At 45.4% G+C, this 20,169-nt stretch overlaps 1 protein-coding gene across 4 annotated transcripts in view; it reads right to left on the minus strand.

Moving 5' to 3' along the window:
• LOC135385261 (fibrous sheath CABYR-binding protein-like) overlaps positions 1-20,169 on the minus strand; it is a 90,943-nt gene that overhangs the window by 11,933 nt on the left and 58,841 nt on the right. For 3 of the 4 annotated variants that reach the window (XM_064614464.1, XM_064614467.1, XM_064614466.1), the window contains exon 2: positions 4,937-5,004. In XM_064614464.1, the coding sequence (XP_064470534.1) occupies positions 4,937-5,004 (68 nt within the window). Of the gene's footprint in view, positions 1-4,936; positions 5,005-11,982; positions 12,136-20,169 lie in introns of those variants that run through there. The other variant, XM_064614465.1, reaches the window with a different exon arrangement.

Consider the following 20,169-nt stretch of genomic DNA (forward strand, 5'->3'; position numbering starts at 1 on the left):
CAGGGAAAAAAGTCATTAAAGAAACAAGTAAATGACACTAGACGTGTTTGAAATTTCAAACACGTCTAGTGTCATTTACTTGTTTCTTTAATGGCTTTTTTCCTGTATTATATATATATATATATATAGAAGTTCAAAAAAAGACGCGGAAACAGATTTTAGGGAAGTTAAAAACACTAGTTTATTACATGGGGAGACGTTAAAAAGAAAAATGTGCAAGGGGTCGACGTTTCGACAGTGGCACTGTCTTCGTCAGGACAAAAGATGCGTAGCTGATTACACATTTCTTAAATAGGTTTGCTACATGACGTCATAATCGGTACGGGCACGCCACAGGCGTTTGTCAGTGAGTCAGATTCGGGAATATTCCAGAAGGTCAAGTCCGGGTGGTGATGTCATTCGCCGTAGGTCACTGTCCGCTTTGGGGAAAATTCCGGGCAGAGTGAGCGCTGCTTCAAACTTTGCTGAAAAAAAAGAAAGAAAAACAGAAGGGAAACGAAAAGGGAGGAATGTGTAGCTCATCTAGGCGGCCAAATTTCTTACCGTTGAAAGTGCTCCCAGATCTTCGTTAATGGTTGATTGGAATTTGTAAATGAGATAAGATTCGCGTTGTTCCCTGCACCGATCTGAGCTAAAATTTGACTGGAGAATAAAAAGTGACACGTTATTTAGTGAATGACCTGGTTGTTTGAAATGGCGAGAGACCGGGAGGTTCGGCTTTTTGGTAACGTCAGATCGGTGGTTGTTGAACCTGATCCGAAATGATGTTTTAGTCTGACCTACGTATTGTGCTTGGCACATGCCGCACTGAATGACATAAATGACGTTAGATGAATTACAGTCGAAGTCACCATTAATTTTGACGGAAAAATTGGAATTAGTACTTTTAAGTACTTGGGTGCTTTGCATTAATTTGCATATTTGACACCTTCGACCATCGCACGGGTGACAGCCGTTTCCTGGATGCGCTGCTTTGCTAACTTTAGAGCTAACTAGATTATCGTGCAGGTTGCGCGCGCGCCTGTAGGTTACCCGCGGTGGCTGAGGGAAAATTTGTCCCATGCGCTCTGATTGGAGAAGGATACTATGATGACGGTTTAGTATATTGTTAACGCTTGGAATATTGCTGCTAAATGTTAAGATGAGGTTTACGGAACCATTATCTAACACGCGTTTGTGGTTTTCGAACAGGGATTTGCGATCTGCTTTGCGGGCTTTGTTTAGAGCGTCGTCAACTAAGCTAGGTGGAAATTGACGACCGATGAATGTTTCCCTAAGTTGAGCTAGATTTCTGTCCAAGTCATCGTCACTGGAACAGATTCGCCTGTATCGAAGTGCTTGGCTGTAAGGGATGGCAAGTTTAGTATGACGCGGGTGACAACTGTTAAATGCTAGATACTGTTGAGAGTCCGTAGGTTTACGGAACAGGTTTGTGGACAAGGCCCCGTTGGTTAACTTTACTTGGACATCGAGAAAGTTAACAGTTAAAGGGGAATAAGAATGGGTGAACTTGATGGCCGGATGTGCTTTGTTAAAGTCGCTGATGAATGTGATTAGGTCATCTTCTGAGTGTGGCCACACCATGAAGATGTCGTCGAGGAACCGTTTGTAAAGCGTGGGCTTCTTCAGGCGCTGAGACAGAAATTCTTCCTCTAGAGCTCCCATAAATATATTTGCATAGTTAGGTGCCATTTTTGTACCCATAGCCGTGCCATGAACTTGCAAGTAGTGCTTACCGTCAAATTCGAAGTTGTTATTTTTCAGAATAAGATTGAGAAATGTGCATAGGACACAAGGATCGTATGAGGTATCAGAATATTTTGAAAATGCCCTTTCAGCTGCAGCAATGCCATCCTCGTGGGGGATGTTAGTATATAGAGAGGAAACGTCTAGCGTGACTAGCAAACTGGAAGAAGGAGGCTGACATTCACTTAGAACTTGAAGAAAGTGATTGGTGTCCTTAATGTAGGATGGTAGTTTAGGAGGTATATCTTTAAGAAGGTGGTCAACAAAGCTTGAAATGTTCTCGGTAGCTGTACCGTTGCATGAAACTATTGGGCGCCCTGGATTTCCAGGTTTATGGATTTTAGGGAGCATATAAAACCTGCCCGCTGCGGGGTCTTTGGGGAGTAGATAATCGTATAGGGTGGAATCTATCTTTTTACTTGCTTTTAGATCTTTCAGACTGCGGATAATATAAGCCGTAATTTCCTCTGTAGGGTCAGCCTCGAGGAGTTTGTAGAACGATGCGCACGATAATTGCCGGATACCTTCGTTAATGTAGTTTTCTTTGTCCATTACTACGATTGCACCACCTTTATCAGCTTTTTTAATGACTATGTCACTGCGGTCCCGAAGTTCAGAAAGGCTGCGCTGCTCAGCCGGCGTTAGATTTGGCTTCGATTTGCTGTTGTATGATTTATTGTAAGCGTTAATGATATATTTTTGAACTGCACGGATGTACATGTCCAGAGCCTTTTCACGGTTAGCCTCTGGCGTAAAGTTGGATAGCGGTTTAAATGGGTTGGAATCTGACTTAGGTTTGTCATGAAAGTATTCCTTCAGGCGTAGACGGCGGGCGAAATTATCTAAGTCCAGATAAAGTTGGTATTCATCTAGCTTCTTGTTACTGGGGCAGAATGAGAGGCCACGGCTGAGTAGTGATATTTCCGAATCGGTAAGTTATATATATATATATATATATATCGTGCAGCTAAAAAAATGCACCCTGTACAGCGATCACCTTGAACGTGTTACAGGAATAAAAACAAATCATAATATTAGATACAGACTTGCATGGAAAATCATGCAAAGGTTACGCCAAACAAGCGCGCGAACTAAAACTTCGTCGCATGGGGGCTGTCACGGAACTTGCAGCTTCGTTGCGTTTTCGAAAAACGTTTTAAAGACGCCGAGAAGGAACCGCTTGACAACTCGGGATCTGCGGTTAGAAGGGCTGTTTATTTACAGAAGCGAAGAGAGTGTACACAGGAAGGGAGAACTGTAAGCTAATATATTGCGCACAGTACGCGGTGAAGTTACAATAAACGGGGAACGCGACGGCTCACAGACAAGCAGTCGGCCAAAAATGTATTTGTCCACGGAGCCCCACCGGCATTTTTACGTAGGGGAAAGGCGGGAGGTATGGGATGGTTGGAAGAGTGGGACAGTAAATATACTTTTTTTTTAATTACCACGCCATGCAATTGAAGATACTCTCCACACATGGCACAAAGGCGGCCGCAGTTCTTCTGAAGGAAAAATCGTCTTTCCAGCCCAGAAAAGTATGTATCTGACTTCCTGCTTTGCTGATTCTAAAATCTAAAGAGCATATTATGCGCCTGAAATGAAATAAGTTGCGAAATGTGCACTTAGAGAGTGCTTTACTCCCTCTGTACTTTTAGGTCCATTCAGGACAGTTTGACGTGAAGAGAAGCTTTATTCTTTCCGGTGTGCTTTGGGAAGAATTGGACAGCGCTATGACGGGAGGAACGGAACACTGTCCTGTTTCTCTCTGCTGTGATGCGCGCTTTTCTTTGAACTTTAGTTATTTGACTTTATTGATATTTTTAGTAATAGTGATGCACGCAGTGGATCTCAAGAATATGTACAAAAATTAAAAAACATGTTTTGAGTGAATTGCCCCTCTCAGACGATGAGTGTCGCGGCCTGCCACAAACTGACAGTCCTGGAGGTCCGCTTAAGGTTGAAAGAGACGACTTTGTCCTTGTAAGGTTCAGCAATAAACGATCACTTGTTTGTTTGTTTTGTGTGTGTGTGTGCGACTTTTGGACAGTGAGCATTGTGTCCCAGTCCTCCCAAACGACGTCCAACTCCTCCCGCAGGGAAGGGTGGAGTGGGACAGTTTTAGGTGTTTACAAACTATTTTTTAAAAGCCTCCCGCCTCTCCCCTATTCTGTTACAGGGGCATGCAAGCAACAAGAGTTTGCTTCAGCGAGATACATCAGGGACGGCACAGCCTTGGGTAGTAACTAGTAACTGCAACTAGGTACTTTTTGCAGTAACTAGGTACTTTTCTAGAAAAGTAAGTTCTTGTTATTTCCTGTGACCAGTCACTGGGTTGTGGTTTTAAGTATCTGTACGATGTAACTGCAACAAAGTTACTTTGGTATGGCACTATTTTCAATGCGTTACATTAATTGGGCTTTTTTTATACGGTAACCGTAAAGTAATTAACTTACCTTAACGAGGTAACTCTAGCTGCAGCTAGTTATACATTTATTAACAGAGTAACTGTAATTTAGTTACGTTTATGAGTAACTTACCCACGACTGACAAACAGAGAACTGGTTCAGCTAGGTTAGGTGAAGTTAGATGATTACACGCAGGTTACCTTTTCTTTGGCTTTCATTCCTTTCTCTTTCTTTAGGATATAAAAGGTGTCCCTATATGTAGTGCACGAACACATATGGCAGTTTCCTCAATGCATGTTTCTTTCTTCTTTTTTTGCTTCTTTCGTATTCTTAGAAGGGATCATTCTTGACCAAGAACGCATAAATTATGTATTATTCCCGTGCCTAGATCACATTCTACAGCAAGGTCCAGGCTCACATCCCTGCGTCGGCACCTTTTGCCTGTGTTGTTTGATCGTCATTGGTTTTCACCATTTCACTACTCCATGTACAGTACACCCCGACAAAGAGAATTCGAATGCAAGCTAGAACACAGGTTGCATAGTAAACGGGAACTCGCAGCAAATGTGAATTGCAGTATATCTTAGGAACGTCCCATTGTCATAAACGGTCAACTAACACCATCCTCGTGCTCGTCACGTCTTCAATTAGAAAAGAAGGGTGATTTATTGGCAGAGAAAAATAGGAAAAGGAAAGATAAACCGGGAAAAGTCAACCATGCAGTACGCTGGAACATCGCAAGGGGAACATCGTATAATGAAGGAAAACGGAGGTGAACTTACAGCGGGCTTTCCACCTTCCTTGGAATGTCCCTGCTTTTCCTTAATAGTTGTGTCATCTGTTGACAAACCTGCAAAGATAGTTAAGCTTGCTTTACTGTACTGGCGCTTTCAACCACGGATATGATTTATTCACTCAAGTCACCCCACTATAGGAGCTCAGTCGAAAAAGCGAGAGTGGCGCCACGATGTAGGTCCTGCGAAGTTCGGTATCGGTCGTCATTCGCTGCAAAGCGCTACTTAGAACAGTTTCAACGTTAAAACTCTCAAATTATGGGGAATATAATCTACGAGGAAGAACCAGGATTTAAAACGGATAAATAACGGTGAATGCGATGACGGTGACGGCAACAAGGGCTCAGGACCTACATCACGGAGGCAACTCCTCTATAGCGACTGTGGCGCTCCTGCGAGTTTCGCCTTTGCTTTGCAGAAAGGAAAGGCAGTGAAATGTGCCCATAGGAAATCTAAATTACGCTAACAAGACGCCATAAAAACTCAATGATGTCCCATTCAAAACATCAAAGACGACCGACACAGGGTTACACAATACTCCTGTCAAATGGACATTCTTCAATTATCATTGAAATCAACAAGGACCATTGCACTTGCGCGTAGCGCCATCAAGCGTGTGACAGAGATATTATTGAATTATACGCGTAGTAGTATTCGCGTACTGAAGTTCGCTCTTGTGCGAACTGTGCACCCCTCGTTCGCAGAAGTGCAATAAAAACAGAAAGAACAACTATACTGCACAATAGGAACAATCCTGGGTAGTTGGTATAGGTTCATGATGACGAATAGCAGCAAGAAGACGAGGACAGATGCTGTGTTCCTTGATTAAACTTCAGTTGAGAGTCTGCAGTCGTCCTGTCTACTTCTACCCTGTCCTCGTCTTCTTGCTGCTATTCGTCATCATGAAGAACAACTATACTGACGATGAGATTGGGGGGGGGGGGGATATGTACACCGCAGCGGACCGGTACCCTACACCATTGCACGTGGAACATCATATGAAGATGATGAAGGAAGGATGAAAATACGAGAAAGAATTAAAGCGTCTGAAGCAACCTATAGTGGATGACAGGAAGTCCATGAACAGGTGAAGAACACTATATGATGGAGCTCAGGGTCTCCATGGGGGCGAATGAGTGCAGCTAACGTTTAAACGCTACAACAACGTTTCAAATAGTAATAAGTAAAAAAACGGCTTATTAGAGAGTTTTAGTACATCATACGCTATTCCCTTTGTGTACGTAAGGAATAGCGTTGATGGTTCTGCGCACGGCCATAACAGAAAGAGAGCCTCGCGCAGTGCGCAGAACCACCAACGCTATCTGTTACGTACGCTATGGCCTTTGCGTACTAAAACTCTCTAATATCTTAGGCCGGTGAGCAAAGGTGGTTCTGCGCACTGCGCCAAGTTCTCTTTGTGTTATGGGCGTGTGCAGAACCATCAACGCTGTTCCTTACGTACGCAAAGGCGATAGCGTACGATGCACTGAAACTCTCTATCACCTGTCCCACCTGCGTTATTACGTCGTTCAAGTAACTTGTTCGTAGCAAATTGGAGTTTGCTTCCATGACAGCAGTTTATCCAGAACCGCAAGCACGGGGGGGGGGGGGGGGGGGGGGGTCTTGCAAGAAAATTTGGAGGTGCTCTTACATTGTAACAGAAGTACACAGGAAAAAAGGTTTGGCTGGTGCTGCCAAACATTTGACGGGTGTTGGGGGGTGGGGTTCTGGATAAACCACTGTTCCGTAACATGGAAGTGGTTCACTGGTTCAGGTTCAGTGGTAAACTCACGTTTCCCGCTGTGAGCGAGTGCAGAAGAAGCCTCATTGTCATTTTGTATGATATGTTTTTTCGTGGCATTTGGTTCTATAATTAACGTGGATTGCTTGGCGGGGGGAGGGGGGATATGTTTAATGCAAAGTAAAAAAAAAAAAAAGAGAGAAGGGAAAGGTTAGCCACGATGTGGGCTTGCTATTCCCTAAAGCTTTCAAGCAAACAAAAGAAGATACAAGCAGCTGAGATACAGAAAATTATGAAAAAAATACAGAAGAAACAGCTCCTTCACTAATCGTTGCGCATAGGACGTATCAGAGAATGCCCAGGAGTTTAGATTCCCGAAGGAATCGTGTCAGCGCAGACGTGACTTCAGCGTATAGGTAGCGCTGGGTAGGGCCAAGTAGCACCGCGATGGAAAGCTCTTGGTAGCCTAGATGAGCAAGGGGCGCCGGAAGTCGAACTGGCTATCCCAGTACACTGAAAATGGCTGAAGATTTTGCTTCCACGCTGCTTTTGTACACACTTCGTTAAAGAAGACAAAAGTTTATAAAAGATGGACGCCAATGATCTAGCACAATGCAGTTCTAATAATTTATGGATTATTGGATATGAATGTCACTTGCAAATGACCTCTCCCTCTCCTTCTTTTTTTTCTTCTTCTTGCTTCGTGGCTCTGCGCAGCAGAAACGAATGAGACTGACATTCAGCGCGAATGCCATTCACAAGAAATCGAGTTCAATTTCCCGGGGGCGTAGGTTCTTCCCACAAAGCTGAGCGAAGTCAGAGGTCAACAAGTATACGCACAGAAAAAATATTTACTTGTGATCGAATGGCTGATGACATTTATAATGCACCACGAAAAGCGCTAAGCTCAATAGGTTATAGGCTAAATGTACAGACGAGTAGGATATGTTTTCAGGCTTGACGTTTCAGTAATGCAGTTAAATAGCTCCATCGTTCTTCTCTTTCGCTTGGAAAGGTCGCCCAATCTCAGCTGCCTTATTTCGCAATGTCATGACGGGCATTCTTCGCTCGCTTGGAAAGAGCCATGTGAGAAATCAATTGAAAGCCGCATAAGAAGCAGTATATATATTCTGTAGATTTTTAGTAATAGCATGGCGGTATAAGAAATGCGAGATTTAAAAGAACAAATCTCCTACCTCTTAACGAACTTCAGGACACGCATACTATAGTATTACCGTGGAGTACAAGGAAGGGGCGGTTTCCTTACACGAATAATGTGTCCCACGGGGTACATATCTTTCTAATGTGCTTTAGGTATTGCTGCTGGAGTCAACTGAATTGAAGTCTAAAGTATATGAAAGGGCATGTGGGAACACACAAGCTGAGTCCTATTATTCGAACCGCTACCCCTCTTCTTGAAAGGCACACGAAGGAGTACCGACGCAAACTGAAAACAAAGGAGGCTCGAAATCTGCACCTGTATGGCTAATACAGCGAGAAAATATATCGAAACACAAAAATGAAAAAAAAAAAGTAATAGTAAGAGGAAGAATATCAATTCAACAGGAGTGACGTATCTGTGACGGTACAGACTCCAATGTCGACGCGCTCCACCGTGAGAACGTTCCGTTTCGAACACGGCAGAAATTAGAAATAGTATCGAAAACGCAAGCCAGTGTTCGTACATGCCTAGAGTTCTCTGCATTTTTCCGAGTCACCTTTTTAGACCGTGAACTACAGCCTCGGAAGATGTATTTCTCGTGACCAGCCAGGAGATAATCGCTATTTCTGAAAAAGAATCGACTCGACATTTTCTTGTAATGCCCTTTAAGTTTTACGATTGGACGTGCCATGTTACCAGCGTTGCTTCTCGTCAAAGGTAAGATCCAAAATACAAGGCGTTTATAGGCATTTAATATTACCGAACATATCTCGACTACATACGACTGCTGCCGCGTCCAAGTTAAAAGCCGCCTTGTTTATTTTTGATTCATTTTTTATGTTATTCTTCATTCATTTATCTTTCTCTTTTCTTTGCGGAATAGCAAGCCGATGTCCCGTTTGACTGAACTTCCCCCTTTTTCCTTTGGTCTAATAAATATCCCCCCCCCCCCGGTGGGAGTCACTCTAATTTGGGCAAAAAGCATTGTCGATTGCAATTATTCGCCGGTCATGTGTCGTTACCGAGGGTTATCCGGGTTGAGTGAGGACTCTGTGTAACGAAGATATATAGGAGAGCAAGCGAATGATGATGAACTGGCAAGACAAGCGGAAGCAGTCGTTAACTGATGCACGCGTTCCTTATACTAGCATGAGTCAGCAATATTGCGCTTCAGTTGAATATCAAGCAAATTTCGCTGCAGTCGTTCATTGCTCGCTTCCGAAGCTGAAACAGCGTGAAAGCAAGTTGCCACGTCTTCATGCTCGTCGTCACGCCAGGACGTGACGCCGGTATTAAAATAGAAGCCACGGGTGACGGCAACAGCTCCCGCGCTCCGCCATTTTTTCGCGTTTTTCCGCAGCTCAGGACACTGAAGTCTCGAACAGGTTCGCTGTTGTTTCAGTCCAGCAGTTTTTTCGTTTCTAATTGAACGGTACAGCTGCATCAACGACTTCTCAGCTTGCAATGAAGGCAACGTCACTATGAAATGCAATCGTATTTGGCGACTGCCACATCCATACAACAACTCATGAACAGTGAGAACGACGTGTGTCAGTAGAAGCAAATACGCAATTCGTCCGGGCCTTGTGCATGGCACAGAAGACGGGATACACGTTATCATCATTAACGTGCCATTTTCGTGTGCATTTTGTATAACGTGTGTGTCTCAATTCCTCAGCTCCCTCCCTCATGTAAAGTTCTCGTAGAACCCCTTCCCAGATATTTTTCTTGCCTTCATGTACTTGCCCGCCCCTGCATGCACACGCCGTTAGTGTTAGCATGACTTGCTTTCGATTATGCATTGCTAGCTCTCGGAAACAGCGAATTCCTGTCTCACCAATCACAATCCGGGAGTGCAGTAAAGTCAAGAGGCTATATACATGATTCTAACACAAATAGACGAACACAACAGAAGCGTCCAAGTGCCTATAAGAATATGAACGATTGGCATTTCGTCGACGACTGTTTTATTTGAAAAGCCTTATTCCGTTTCCTACCGGCCTTGATCGGTTCTTATCGGTTCTTTCTCGCGTCATTCTGATATACGAATAACAACACAAGGCCGAGACAGCGTGATCATGGGTCGCGGTTTGCGTATTATGCTCTCATATAAATTTGGATGTTTAGTCAGGAACAGGGCACCTCTTTGATTTGCAAAACACGGAACGGAACGCGAAACTACAAAATCATTTTTGCTGTCACGGTCATTTCTTGTAAGATTTTTCTATGTGCCTGTTGTATGCTATACGGCATGTTCTTAGTCCACTTTACTATATAAGTAATGTCAATCATCGTCATTGCGACAGTTTCCACGTGCGCTCTGAGAGCGCGATATGATCGGGGGGGGGGGGAGGAAGGGGGACCAACAGACGGTTTCAAGAAATTCCAGTGCTCTGTAGTGCACGAGGCAATTACGCCCACCTCATCATCATCCACTGTACATATGTGTGTGTGTGTGTGTGTGTGTGTGAGCGAGAGAGAGAGAGGCAATTAAAGACTCGACAAGACAACATAAGCCTCACAAGGTCCAGTAGCATACTTCAATTGTGCCTTTTATTCGACTGCCATCATTCAATCCCAGTGCTCCTTGCGCACGCGTTGCATCCTGGGAGATTACTGTCACGAGAAAGGGACAACGTGCTTCACGTTTCGTTCTCGATCACATTGACACATGGTGGACAATGGGACGAGACAGGAGCAACCGAAACAGTTTGAAGACCATCTCCTCCTTTCTGATAAGCACGATCCCATAGTTCAGGGCGGCGATAAGTTGTCTGGGACTATCTCAAGACGCCTTTTCCTCGCAAGCGCTATCACCACCGCCAGCAACGGAGATATGCGAAAATATCGTTCCCACGAAGTTGAAGACTATAATCTGATCAACATTGCTCGTCTTGGTTGCAGGATTATTTCCAAGACTGAAATGGACCTGACAACAGACCGCTGGTAACAGAAGGATTTCGAAATGGAGGTGGGGCAGCCATAGAGGGAAATGACAATATTTTACTGGAACGCGCTGTTCAAATGTAGGTGCGATTGTTTACAGAACTAACGAACGCGTGATGATAGTGTTTGCAAAGAAACTGACGAAACTCCATAGAAATGAGTATATCGCGCCGCATTGTACAAGTAAAGTTTCTTCTCCTCCACGAGAGACCAGAAAGTGTTCAGAGCCTGCGGGAACTCACTTCCGATTATACGTCGCACGAAGAAAGTAGCTTAAAAAACAATAAGGCTTAACGTGCTCCTCACTATAAGCAATATCTTATACCGCAGCGACCAAGACCTTGGTGGGGGTGTGGTATGTCAATCAATATCCCAAAGGTTCCCTCTTTCCACTCGAGCTTTTAGCCCTAGCTGTTTACATTCGCCGTTCTCCTTTCTTATAACCGCCTATACTTTGGTATGTTTCGTGTATACAGACCGTTTCTTCGACGCCGACTGTCATTGGAGTCATGTTCGACGTGATGACTCCTTGTAAAACCTTTTGAACCGAACGAAGAAGTATACGAAATGAAGAACATGAAACGCAGTAAACGACATTGGTTCACATCATGCATGTTATTGGCAGTTGTACCGAAAAATTAAATAGGGAAATAAGGTCGCTGGAGTAAGGGAGGTAAAAGCTTAAAGGTCATGCGAGACAAAGTTAAAAATAAATGACGAAGAGCTACGCACCAAACACATTGCACAACCAGCACTATGCACTTCTAAAGTTCATGCTTCACACCAAAGGTCACAATAGTTGTGTTTCGTGTGTGATTGGTGCGTCTTTCTTCGTTATTTATTTCACGTTTAATAATAAGACACTGTAAAACGCAGTTACTGTAGATGTCCAGAAACGTCAGAGATCACCATTTCCTCTGCAATTTTCATTGCACAAGATATGCGGCATTGTCTCTGCATCGCGCCGTTTGCTTTCGTGACCAATACAAAGTACACTGTGAGTGGAATTTGTCTCAATATTCTCCTACACATGACTCATGCTAGGAATGTATCCATTAACTAACTGCTGGTTTAGCCCACCGCGTATTATACCGATGGTATGAGAACAGTGCGGTGCTCAATATAGCAAACATCACATACAATGAATGGACTGTAGAACGAAATGGAAAGGGGGAAAAAACTCACCATCTTCGCGGGTCACGTAAGAACCCGAATAAAATGCTGAAGCACAACAGCCCATTTTTTTTTACTATTCCACTAATATTATCCTGACGACCAACGAATTCACAGTTCCACCATAAATGTGCGGACTGCCCCAATAAACGCCCGTTCCTTCATTGTCATCGTTGCGCACTTCAAGGATCACAAGTACTCGCGAACACTAAAACGGTCCAGACAGCACGGGAACACAAAATATATTTCGAAGCAGAAGGCACAGCACGTGGGCGTATCGCTTTACCAGAATCTTCACGCACAAGACCACGCTGAGTTGGAACCAAAAGTCGTCTGCTACGCGAACACACAGCAGACGACGCTCGCTCGCGGTCTCGCGCCTGTTTCGTCTGCGACGAGAACACGCGGAAAGGAAAGTAGTAAACAGAATCCTCAACGATGCGAGGACGAATAAAATAGCGAGGGAAAAAAAAAAAGAACCTTCTGGTGAGGAGGGGGAGGCACATTTGAAGCGCTGCCTTTCAGTCCATCGCTAAAAATACGCAGCTTGCGGTCTGGACAGTCTCAACGGTTTCTTCTTTTCCTCATCCTTGAGAACGCGTGCGTTCACGGTTACTTGCAGGGGAGCTCTAATGGTACAATCTCGAAAAATCAAAGACACAAAATGGAGAAAAAGAAAAATGATGCGCTCCAAATTGCTCAACAACGCAAATAGATCAAGGGCAGCAATGGTGAATCTTGGAGAAGATAGGCGAGTCCTCTTGCGGGCTATTAGACCGTCTATTAGTCGACCTGTCGAGCTTCGAGAGGTATAGACGACCCTGCTGGTACAGTGCCCTGTTGCGAATCACTGGTCGCAGAGGAAAAGAAGTGGACACAACTTTAGCCGAAAAAAGAAAACTAAAGGAAAGGATAGCCGGGTTGTCGTTACGCGGACGCTAATGGCCCTCAACGTGCTAGTTGCTGGTCGAGTGACTTCGGTAAGTGGGTGAAGATGGCTATAACTTATGGCCATGCTTCTGACAAAGAGAGAGGCAGGCTTCATTCACAATATCACATAAGCGCAAAGAGGTGCCGACGCGTGAACGGCAATTTGGTGGCAGAGCAAAGGCTTTGCTCGTCTCAGAAGTGGAGGACGAAATCCTTCGAAAAGGGGCTAAATTTTATTACCCGTGTATCCCACAGTATTGAGGAACTATATGTTTTAACTATAATTTTTCTACAATTTTCGTATATTATTTCGGAACTATAATTTTTCGTAGCTCAACTAATTATAATGTGATTCAGTGTCACACGACTTTGAGTTGGTCGAGCGTGGTTCATCGTTTTCGTGGGTACTCATGACAACATTTTAGAGGCGCATATTGCGAAGTGCAAGAAGTAATAGGAAGTTCCAATTCAATACGGGACTGGCTTCGGTGGATCAGTTGGTAGCATATCCGCCTACTGATCCCAAGGTTGCGTGTTCGATTCCGGCTAAGGATGCCAGCAATTTGGTGGCAGGGTACAGCTGGCATCAGAGCTAATTTGAACGCCATTCCGGCCTGCGGTGCTTCGTAGAAATAATGGCGAAGAGTGTTTTGGTCATCTACAGGGTGAATTTAGCAAATGTTACACATTTCGACCGAGTTGTAAAAATATAAGATAACGTCTCTGGCGCTTCAAACTTTGCAGACTGATAGTCATTCGCTCGAAGCTTTACCCTCTCTTTTTTTTTTTTTTTAATGCAATTACTCTGTAGAAAAGAAAAAAAGTTACAAGTAAAGCAAATTCTCACCCCATGCATTTCTAATCGCCTATACCGCCCGCAAGCCGCCATATTTTTTCCTCTGTCTGCTTCATGTTCATATCACCACATATAGGTGGCGTTACCTGGAGACGAAGCAAAACAGGAACCTATGGAACAACCAACAACCAGATGGACCAGATGCAGGGATTCAAGGCAGCGCCACCTATACGTGGTGATGCGAACGTGAAGCAGAGAGAGGAAAACATGACAGTTTTCGACCGGTATAGGACATAGAAAATGCATGGGGTGAAAATGTGCTTGGCCTCTAACTTTTTTCTACAAAATGATACGATTTGGAAAAAAATATCGATAAAACTTGAAACAAATTACTATAAGTGCGCAAAGTTTGAAGCGCCAGAGACGTCACCCTCTATTTTTACGACGCGATCGAAATGTGTAACCTTTGCTAAATTCACCCTGTAATTACAATTAGAGTGGGTGACCCTCGTTATGAAGGCGTTGTTTTCCGCTAGTTGCTGCCAGGGTGGCTCTATTCCCGCTTCGCAGGCTAGAGCGGTGTTTAAGTTAACTTTGACGCCAGCCGTACAAGTTGCTTAGACACGCCGTCTTCCTCGTCAGGACGCTAAACCGGCGCTAGCACGGCGCATACGGTGCTGTGCTTTCGACACGCACGTGAAAGAAAACACAGGTGTACAAAATTAATCCATAGACCGACAACCGCGGCGTCGCTCAGCATGAAAGTTGTGTCGCGACGCGAAACCACGGAATATTATTAATAAAGCAGTGTTGCGTTTGCGGAGATTTCACTCGCTCATCATCCAGTGTGCTGTATAGCCGGATATTTTCTCACTCAGATAAAGCTCGCGACTTGATCCTGCAGCCTTGAGTTACCGCGCGATTGAAAATGCAAACGGCTTAGTGGCGTTTCTTAACCATACTCGATGTGTTCAAGATTAAACAAACAATCAGAGTTATCGAAGCAGCACATCTCCCCGCTCTGAGCAGTTTAAGACCCATTTAGAAACAACCAACGAAACACAATCAGTCCAGCTCCGGGGCGAACAGAGATATGTGTGCTTTAAGTCGTGACAACCGCTATATAAAAGCATATCGTACTCCGTGTGCGTCCGCGTGAGGGGCTGGGTCTAGCGAATCACTACGAGGCATCATGTTTCTCCTTCATCTGGCACTTACCCGAGTGACACAGCGCACAAACATTTATCTGCCACGTCATCTCGACTCAAAAGTGGATCTCTGTAAGAGTCGAGAAAGGCGATCTCCGAGGTGGCGTCCTCCGCATGCCAAGTTCAAAATACTCTCTGAAGACTAACAGAAGCAATTCTATGCTGTTCAGCCTTGAGCGTGTTATGTGGTGAATCGCTGTCTTTTTAGATCAGATCGGTCAGATTAGAGGCGCGGGACAGGACCACGGACAAGACCACGCTGACTTGGAACCGAATGTCGTCTGCTACGCGAACACCCAGCAGACGACGCTCGCTCGCGGTCGCGCGCCTGTTTCGTCTGCGAAGAGAACACGGGGAAAGGAAAGTAGTAAACAGAATCCTCAACGATGCAAGGACGAATAAAATAGCGACTTCTACCTCTCAGAATAGGTCTGTCTGTCAGAAGGTTACGAGAACTCGCAGGAAGCGAGAAATAGGCGAAAAATCGTACACTAGGCTACACGAGATATACTAATGTACATTTCTGAATGCTGAGGACAGAACGTAATTCAGAGAGAGTACGCATATACAGTGCAGCGTATAGCAGGTGGTTCAAAAAGAACTTGGAATACATAACATAATTGAGATTCGTTGTCAAAGAGACTATCAATTTCACTTTTACGTTAAGCATAAGTGTTATTGGTCTTATTATGGCAGCGGGACGGAGATTTAAAAGTGCAATTGCTAGTAGCAGTAGCTACTAGCTAGTAGTAGTGCGTCCCGCTGCCATGCTTATTTCTTTAGAAAAACGTTGCCGCCGGTAATGCTATAAAGGGACGCCCTGACAGTGCACTGACGGTACAGCGGTGTTGTAGCCCATGATGCTTTGCTTGTGAGTGCGCATTCGCATATTCCTATAGAATAAAATTACGGTCCAATTCTAAAAACCCTTCGTTTTCTGCGGACTTGAAACGTTTAGCCAATGAGAAGAACATGGTGTACCGCCAAGCTTTTTACTCAAATAATTCAAATAAATGATAATTGTAATCGCCAGACTACAAAACCGCTCTGTGTTATGATCTCTTCTTCTATTCAGTGTTAGCGCCGCGAAGCAACTGTGGCTATGAGCGGCGTACAGATGTGGACAGATGGAGAGAGGACAGCAGGAAGGAGTGGGGGACACGGGGGGGGGTAATATGGCGTCCAGGGGCTACTGTGTCGACATTCGTCTGGAAAGTCTTCGGAAAACCCAGAGAAAACTTTAGACAGCACAGCCAGTGGTAGGATTCGAACCCAACACCTCCCAGTCTTCAGCACGACGGCTACTACCAACGAGCGGGACACCGTAACCCGCTCGGTCACGCCGTTTGTGGTGTTATGGTCTTCAGTTACCTTAGTTGTTGAAGGCTAACCCGAGGAAGTTTTGTTCTGTTCTAAATGCGAAGGCTGGTGAGGATGTAGTTGCATTGGTAAACCCAAATGACAGGATATAGCTTTATTGAACTGCTGCATCAGAGGCCATTCAACATCTGCAGAGTTCTCGGCCCATGGAGTAACCCTGCACATCAGTGCCGAGCACTTGGCGCTTTTCTTTCCTTTCTGAGGGCCACCCGGCCTCCTTCAAGAACTGTGGGGGTTTCTTTTGTTTTCCCTCCCTTTTCATCCTATTATGTAAAGCTTTTTGGAATGGGGTAGGGTCCTGCATCTTAACGCAGAGAAGCATTCCACATCATCATCCATTCATCTATGTTGCTGCTATTTATTGAAACAAGAAGCCGCCCTAGCGCTGGGCAGCTTCTCTCGTTTCTTGCATTTCAAGTGTTGCCTTACCCAGAGCCTCCGTCTTATGTACACATTCCTGAATGTGAACACGTGGCTGCTTCAGTAAAAGGGGTGCTTAATATCATTGCAAATCTTCGTGTCGTGCTCAACGTTGCATGCATCCATATCCAAGTACAATGGCACGCTTGCAGTCCAAATGGGCTAGTGTCCTAAAACGCCGTGGCACGGGCATGAAATGCAGACGCAAAGAAATTTGTGATTGTTTCCGTTGGACTTGAGTTGGACTGGCTGGTGCCCTTGGACAGTGTAAGGCATATGCCGGTACTCTTCTCTATGAAGGCGGCCCACGATGCGCGATCCTTCAAGCAGCATGTGACCTTTACCGGACAGGCAAACAGCTCGGCAATAATGGCGTCACCACCCACACGGTTGGTTGGGTGGCTCGTTGTGGTTTGCTGTGGTGCTCTATTGCCTAGCGATCTGGCCGGGATATGGCCGCATGAATGGACCCTGGACGTCCATGCTGCGATTGGTTCACCCACTGTGATCCACGTCGTTCAGTCGCCGAGCGGCAAGCCGAGTAAGACACCCCCTCCCCCTAATCGGCACCACTGATGTGCTCCCCACCACTCATTGATTTCTCATAATAACTATAAACCAAGCCAGTGAAGAGGGGCAGCTCGACGAGTGATAAATACGCCAGTGATATCGCCATGATAGATACGGTAGGCATAGCGTGTTACCAACGGTGTCTCCTACGAGTTCCGTACGCCGTCCTCGAATGTCGCAGCACAAAATTTAAACAGTACGACACTCGTTCCTTGCAGACTAAGACGCAATACAAGCACACACGATGAGAGCAGACAAAACAGACACTTCACACACAGCATATGGCACGCGGCGCCCAGCGGAAGGAAGCACGACTTGGATTGGACTGGATACCAGGGCGCCGAATACGCCTGGCCTTTATGCGTGGAAAGACGAAAGACTGTGGCTGAATCCACAAATTCGACCATGGCGCCTCCCGGACATCGACGTTGGGAGGAGGTCTCCGTACACTCCTTTGCCACGGAGGAGAGCCCCTATCTCTAGGATAGAGTCACTGTACCCGGGTACAGTGACTCTACTCTAGGAGTCTTTGCCGCGCCACCGTTGAGAAAGCGCGGTCCCGATTCCTTGAAATCTTTTGCGGCCGCGGCGCGGCGCTCGCGTTCCGTCAGGTACTTGCTCCTCTGAATGACGTTCCTGTAATGCGCTATTTCGGATGTACTAGTGTGTCCAGTGCGAGCAGGAAAAAATATTTTGATAAATAAGTACGAGCATCGTGTATCAATGAAGGATCTTTCTCTAAAGTTTTCGCCTAAAGTTTTTGTTAGTAGAAAGCGAGATGCTTTTATTTTTTCAGTGTGGGGAAACCGCAGTGAAGGGGGCTCCGTGTTGGCTTGAAGTGCGGTTCTTTTTTTATCTGAGACAAAAAAGACATCGTAGAAAGCACAAAGGTGTTGTTCGACGCCGTACAGGATGGTACGGGCATACGTTGCACCTCCGGCAACGCACGACTGCGAGATGTACTGTACGGGACACGGGTGTCTAAAATAAGCACTCCGTGGTTTATCTCATCTCAAATCTCCAGGTGTTGCAAAACTATTCCTTTCGAGTAGTAAACACGTGCAGCACATGGTCTATCTTGAAATACAATACTGGCACAACACTTTCAATCGCAACAGGGCTAATACGGGACGACGAAGTTCCTGCAGGCGATTTTAGCTTGTCCACAACAGTACACTCGTGAATGGTGTGCACTGATTATTGTTAATTCCCACGAGCAACTCGCAGCTTAGAGAAATGAGGTCATTGAGCTGAGTAATCCACATTTGCATTCCAGATGTGGCACGAGAACTTCGCCGCGCGCGTTTCTACCAGCCGCTTCGTGCGCAGAACGCTTCCACTGTGATGCATCCACTAGGACAGAGTTACATTCCGCATGCCACCATAAACGAATTTAATACCAACATGACAGAACGCAGTTTCTGTGACAGGTTTGTACACCTTGTGCAGGATTGAATACATGCATCTTCTGTTTAAGGAATACCGAGGACGATTTCATCTTGGTGTCCTGTGGGACTGTGACACCCATATCTACCGGATTTGTGGCTGTTTTTGGTTTTTCTGGCAGGCATCTTGGGGGTGTTGTAGTATTTTCTTCTTTTTTGGGAGGGGAGGGGTGCCCCCTGGTTTAACGCTTTGGGCATGCTTGTGCTGAAGTAATGGCACTGTTAAGCATGGAACTGAAAATGAAAGTGATAGTTCATAATGCAGAAGTCAGTGTTGTTCAATACACACTGCAGACTAGACCACGACTTTCTTTTCAGTTCCCAAAACTATAGAATAGCGATTGGCATGCAGGACAGGAAATAAGAAATTAACTGCCACTAAAACGTCGCTATTACATTAAGCTAACTGGCACTAATTCAGCATAATAGACCCGGAACCTTCGGAACCCCACCGTGCCCCTCCAGCAGAGCGTCCCGCACTGCTCACTGCACTCATACACACAAAAGTTTCTTGCTTGACACGTATCCAGATGAAACTTTCTCTGTCCCAGTTTCTGCGACACACACATAGTGCGCCATTTGGGAAAGATCGCGTCCGACGACTTTCGAGTACAGAGCTTCAAACATAACCTTTACTCAACACCTTTCAATTATGGCTTTTCAGTACAACCTTTCCTTTCTTTGGGGTAGCTGAAACCTTACGTGTAAGATCACGGCACCATTATTTTGTCTTTTGTAGCTTCCACCTATGACACGAAAACGAGGCAGCAGAAACTGCAAAAAGGATTGTAGCTGACCAGAAAATGTTAGTTCACTACTGGAGACACCGTGTTCATGTTTATTAAACAAACATTTTTTAACGCTTTTTCATGGAGTATGCGAAGACAAACGGCGCATTGCCGGGCAGCAGATTTCGCAGAGCTAGTGCAGGAGGAAACACGAGCGCCGCACCTTGGCCAAGAATGATTCGAGGAATTCGTCATTCTCCAGTCGAGTTCGGTCCCCTTACTCCTCCGTATCCTTTGCTCTCTCCCATTACTCGCTCTCCCAGCTTTTCTTCTAGCCTCTTTCCTGGTGATTTCTATGTCATCACTAACAGAGCTGCCTCCTCCTGGTAGGAGCAAAGTGAGACAAAGCCGTCGTTCACCCCTCGTCCTCAGCAAAATCTGGAGGCAGTTAGGGCGGTGTCATCTCAAGACACGAAAGAAGCACACAACATTCGTTGCTCTTTCAGTTTTCCTAGAAATGAAGGACTTGCACCAACAGGCCAAACTCGCGCCTTGTGTTCCAGCTGTGGCGAGGTGGGCGACATTCCTCATTGTCTTCTGCACTGCCAGCAACACATTCCCCAACGGCAAGTCCTCTAATACAGCTGGGCTGCAGCACATTGTCCATGGCCACCCTCCTTGGTCCCGTCCCTCGGCCTACTCAGTGGGCTGTCACCACAGCA

This window comes from Ornithodoros turicata, chromosome 2, assembly GCF_037126465.1.
Source record: "Ornithodoros turicata isolate Travis chromosome 2, ASM3712646v1, whole genome shotgun sequence".
Classification (NCBI taxonomy): domain Eukaryota; kingdom Metazoa; phylum Arthropoda; class Arachnida; order Ixodida; family Argasidae; genus Ornithodoros; species Ornithodoros turicata.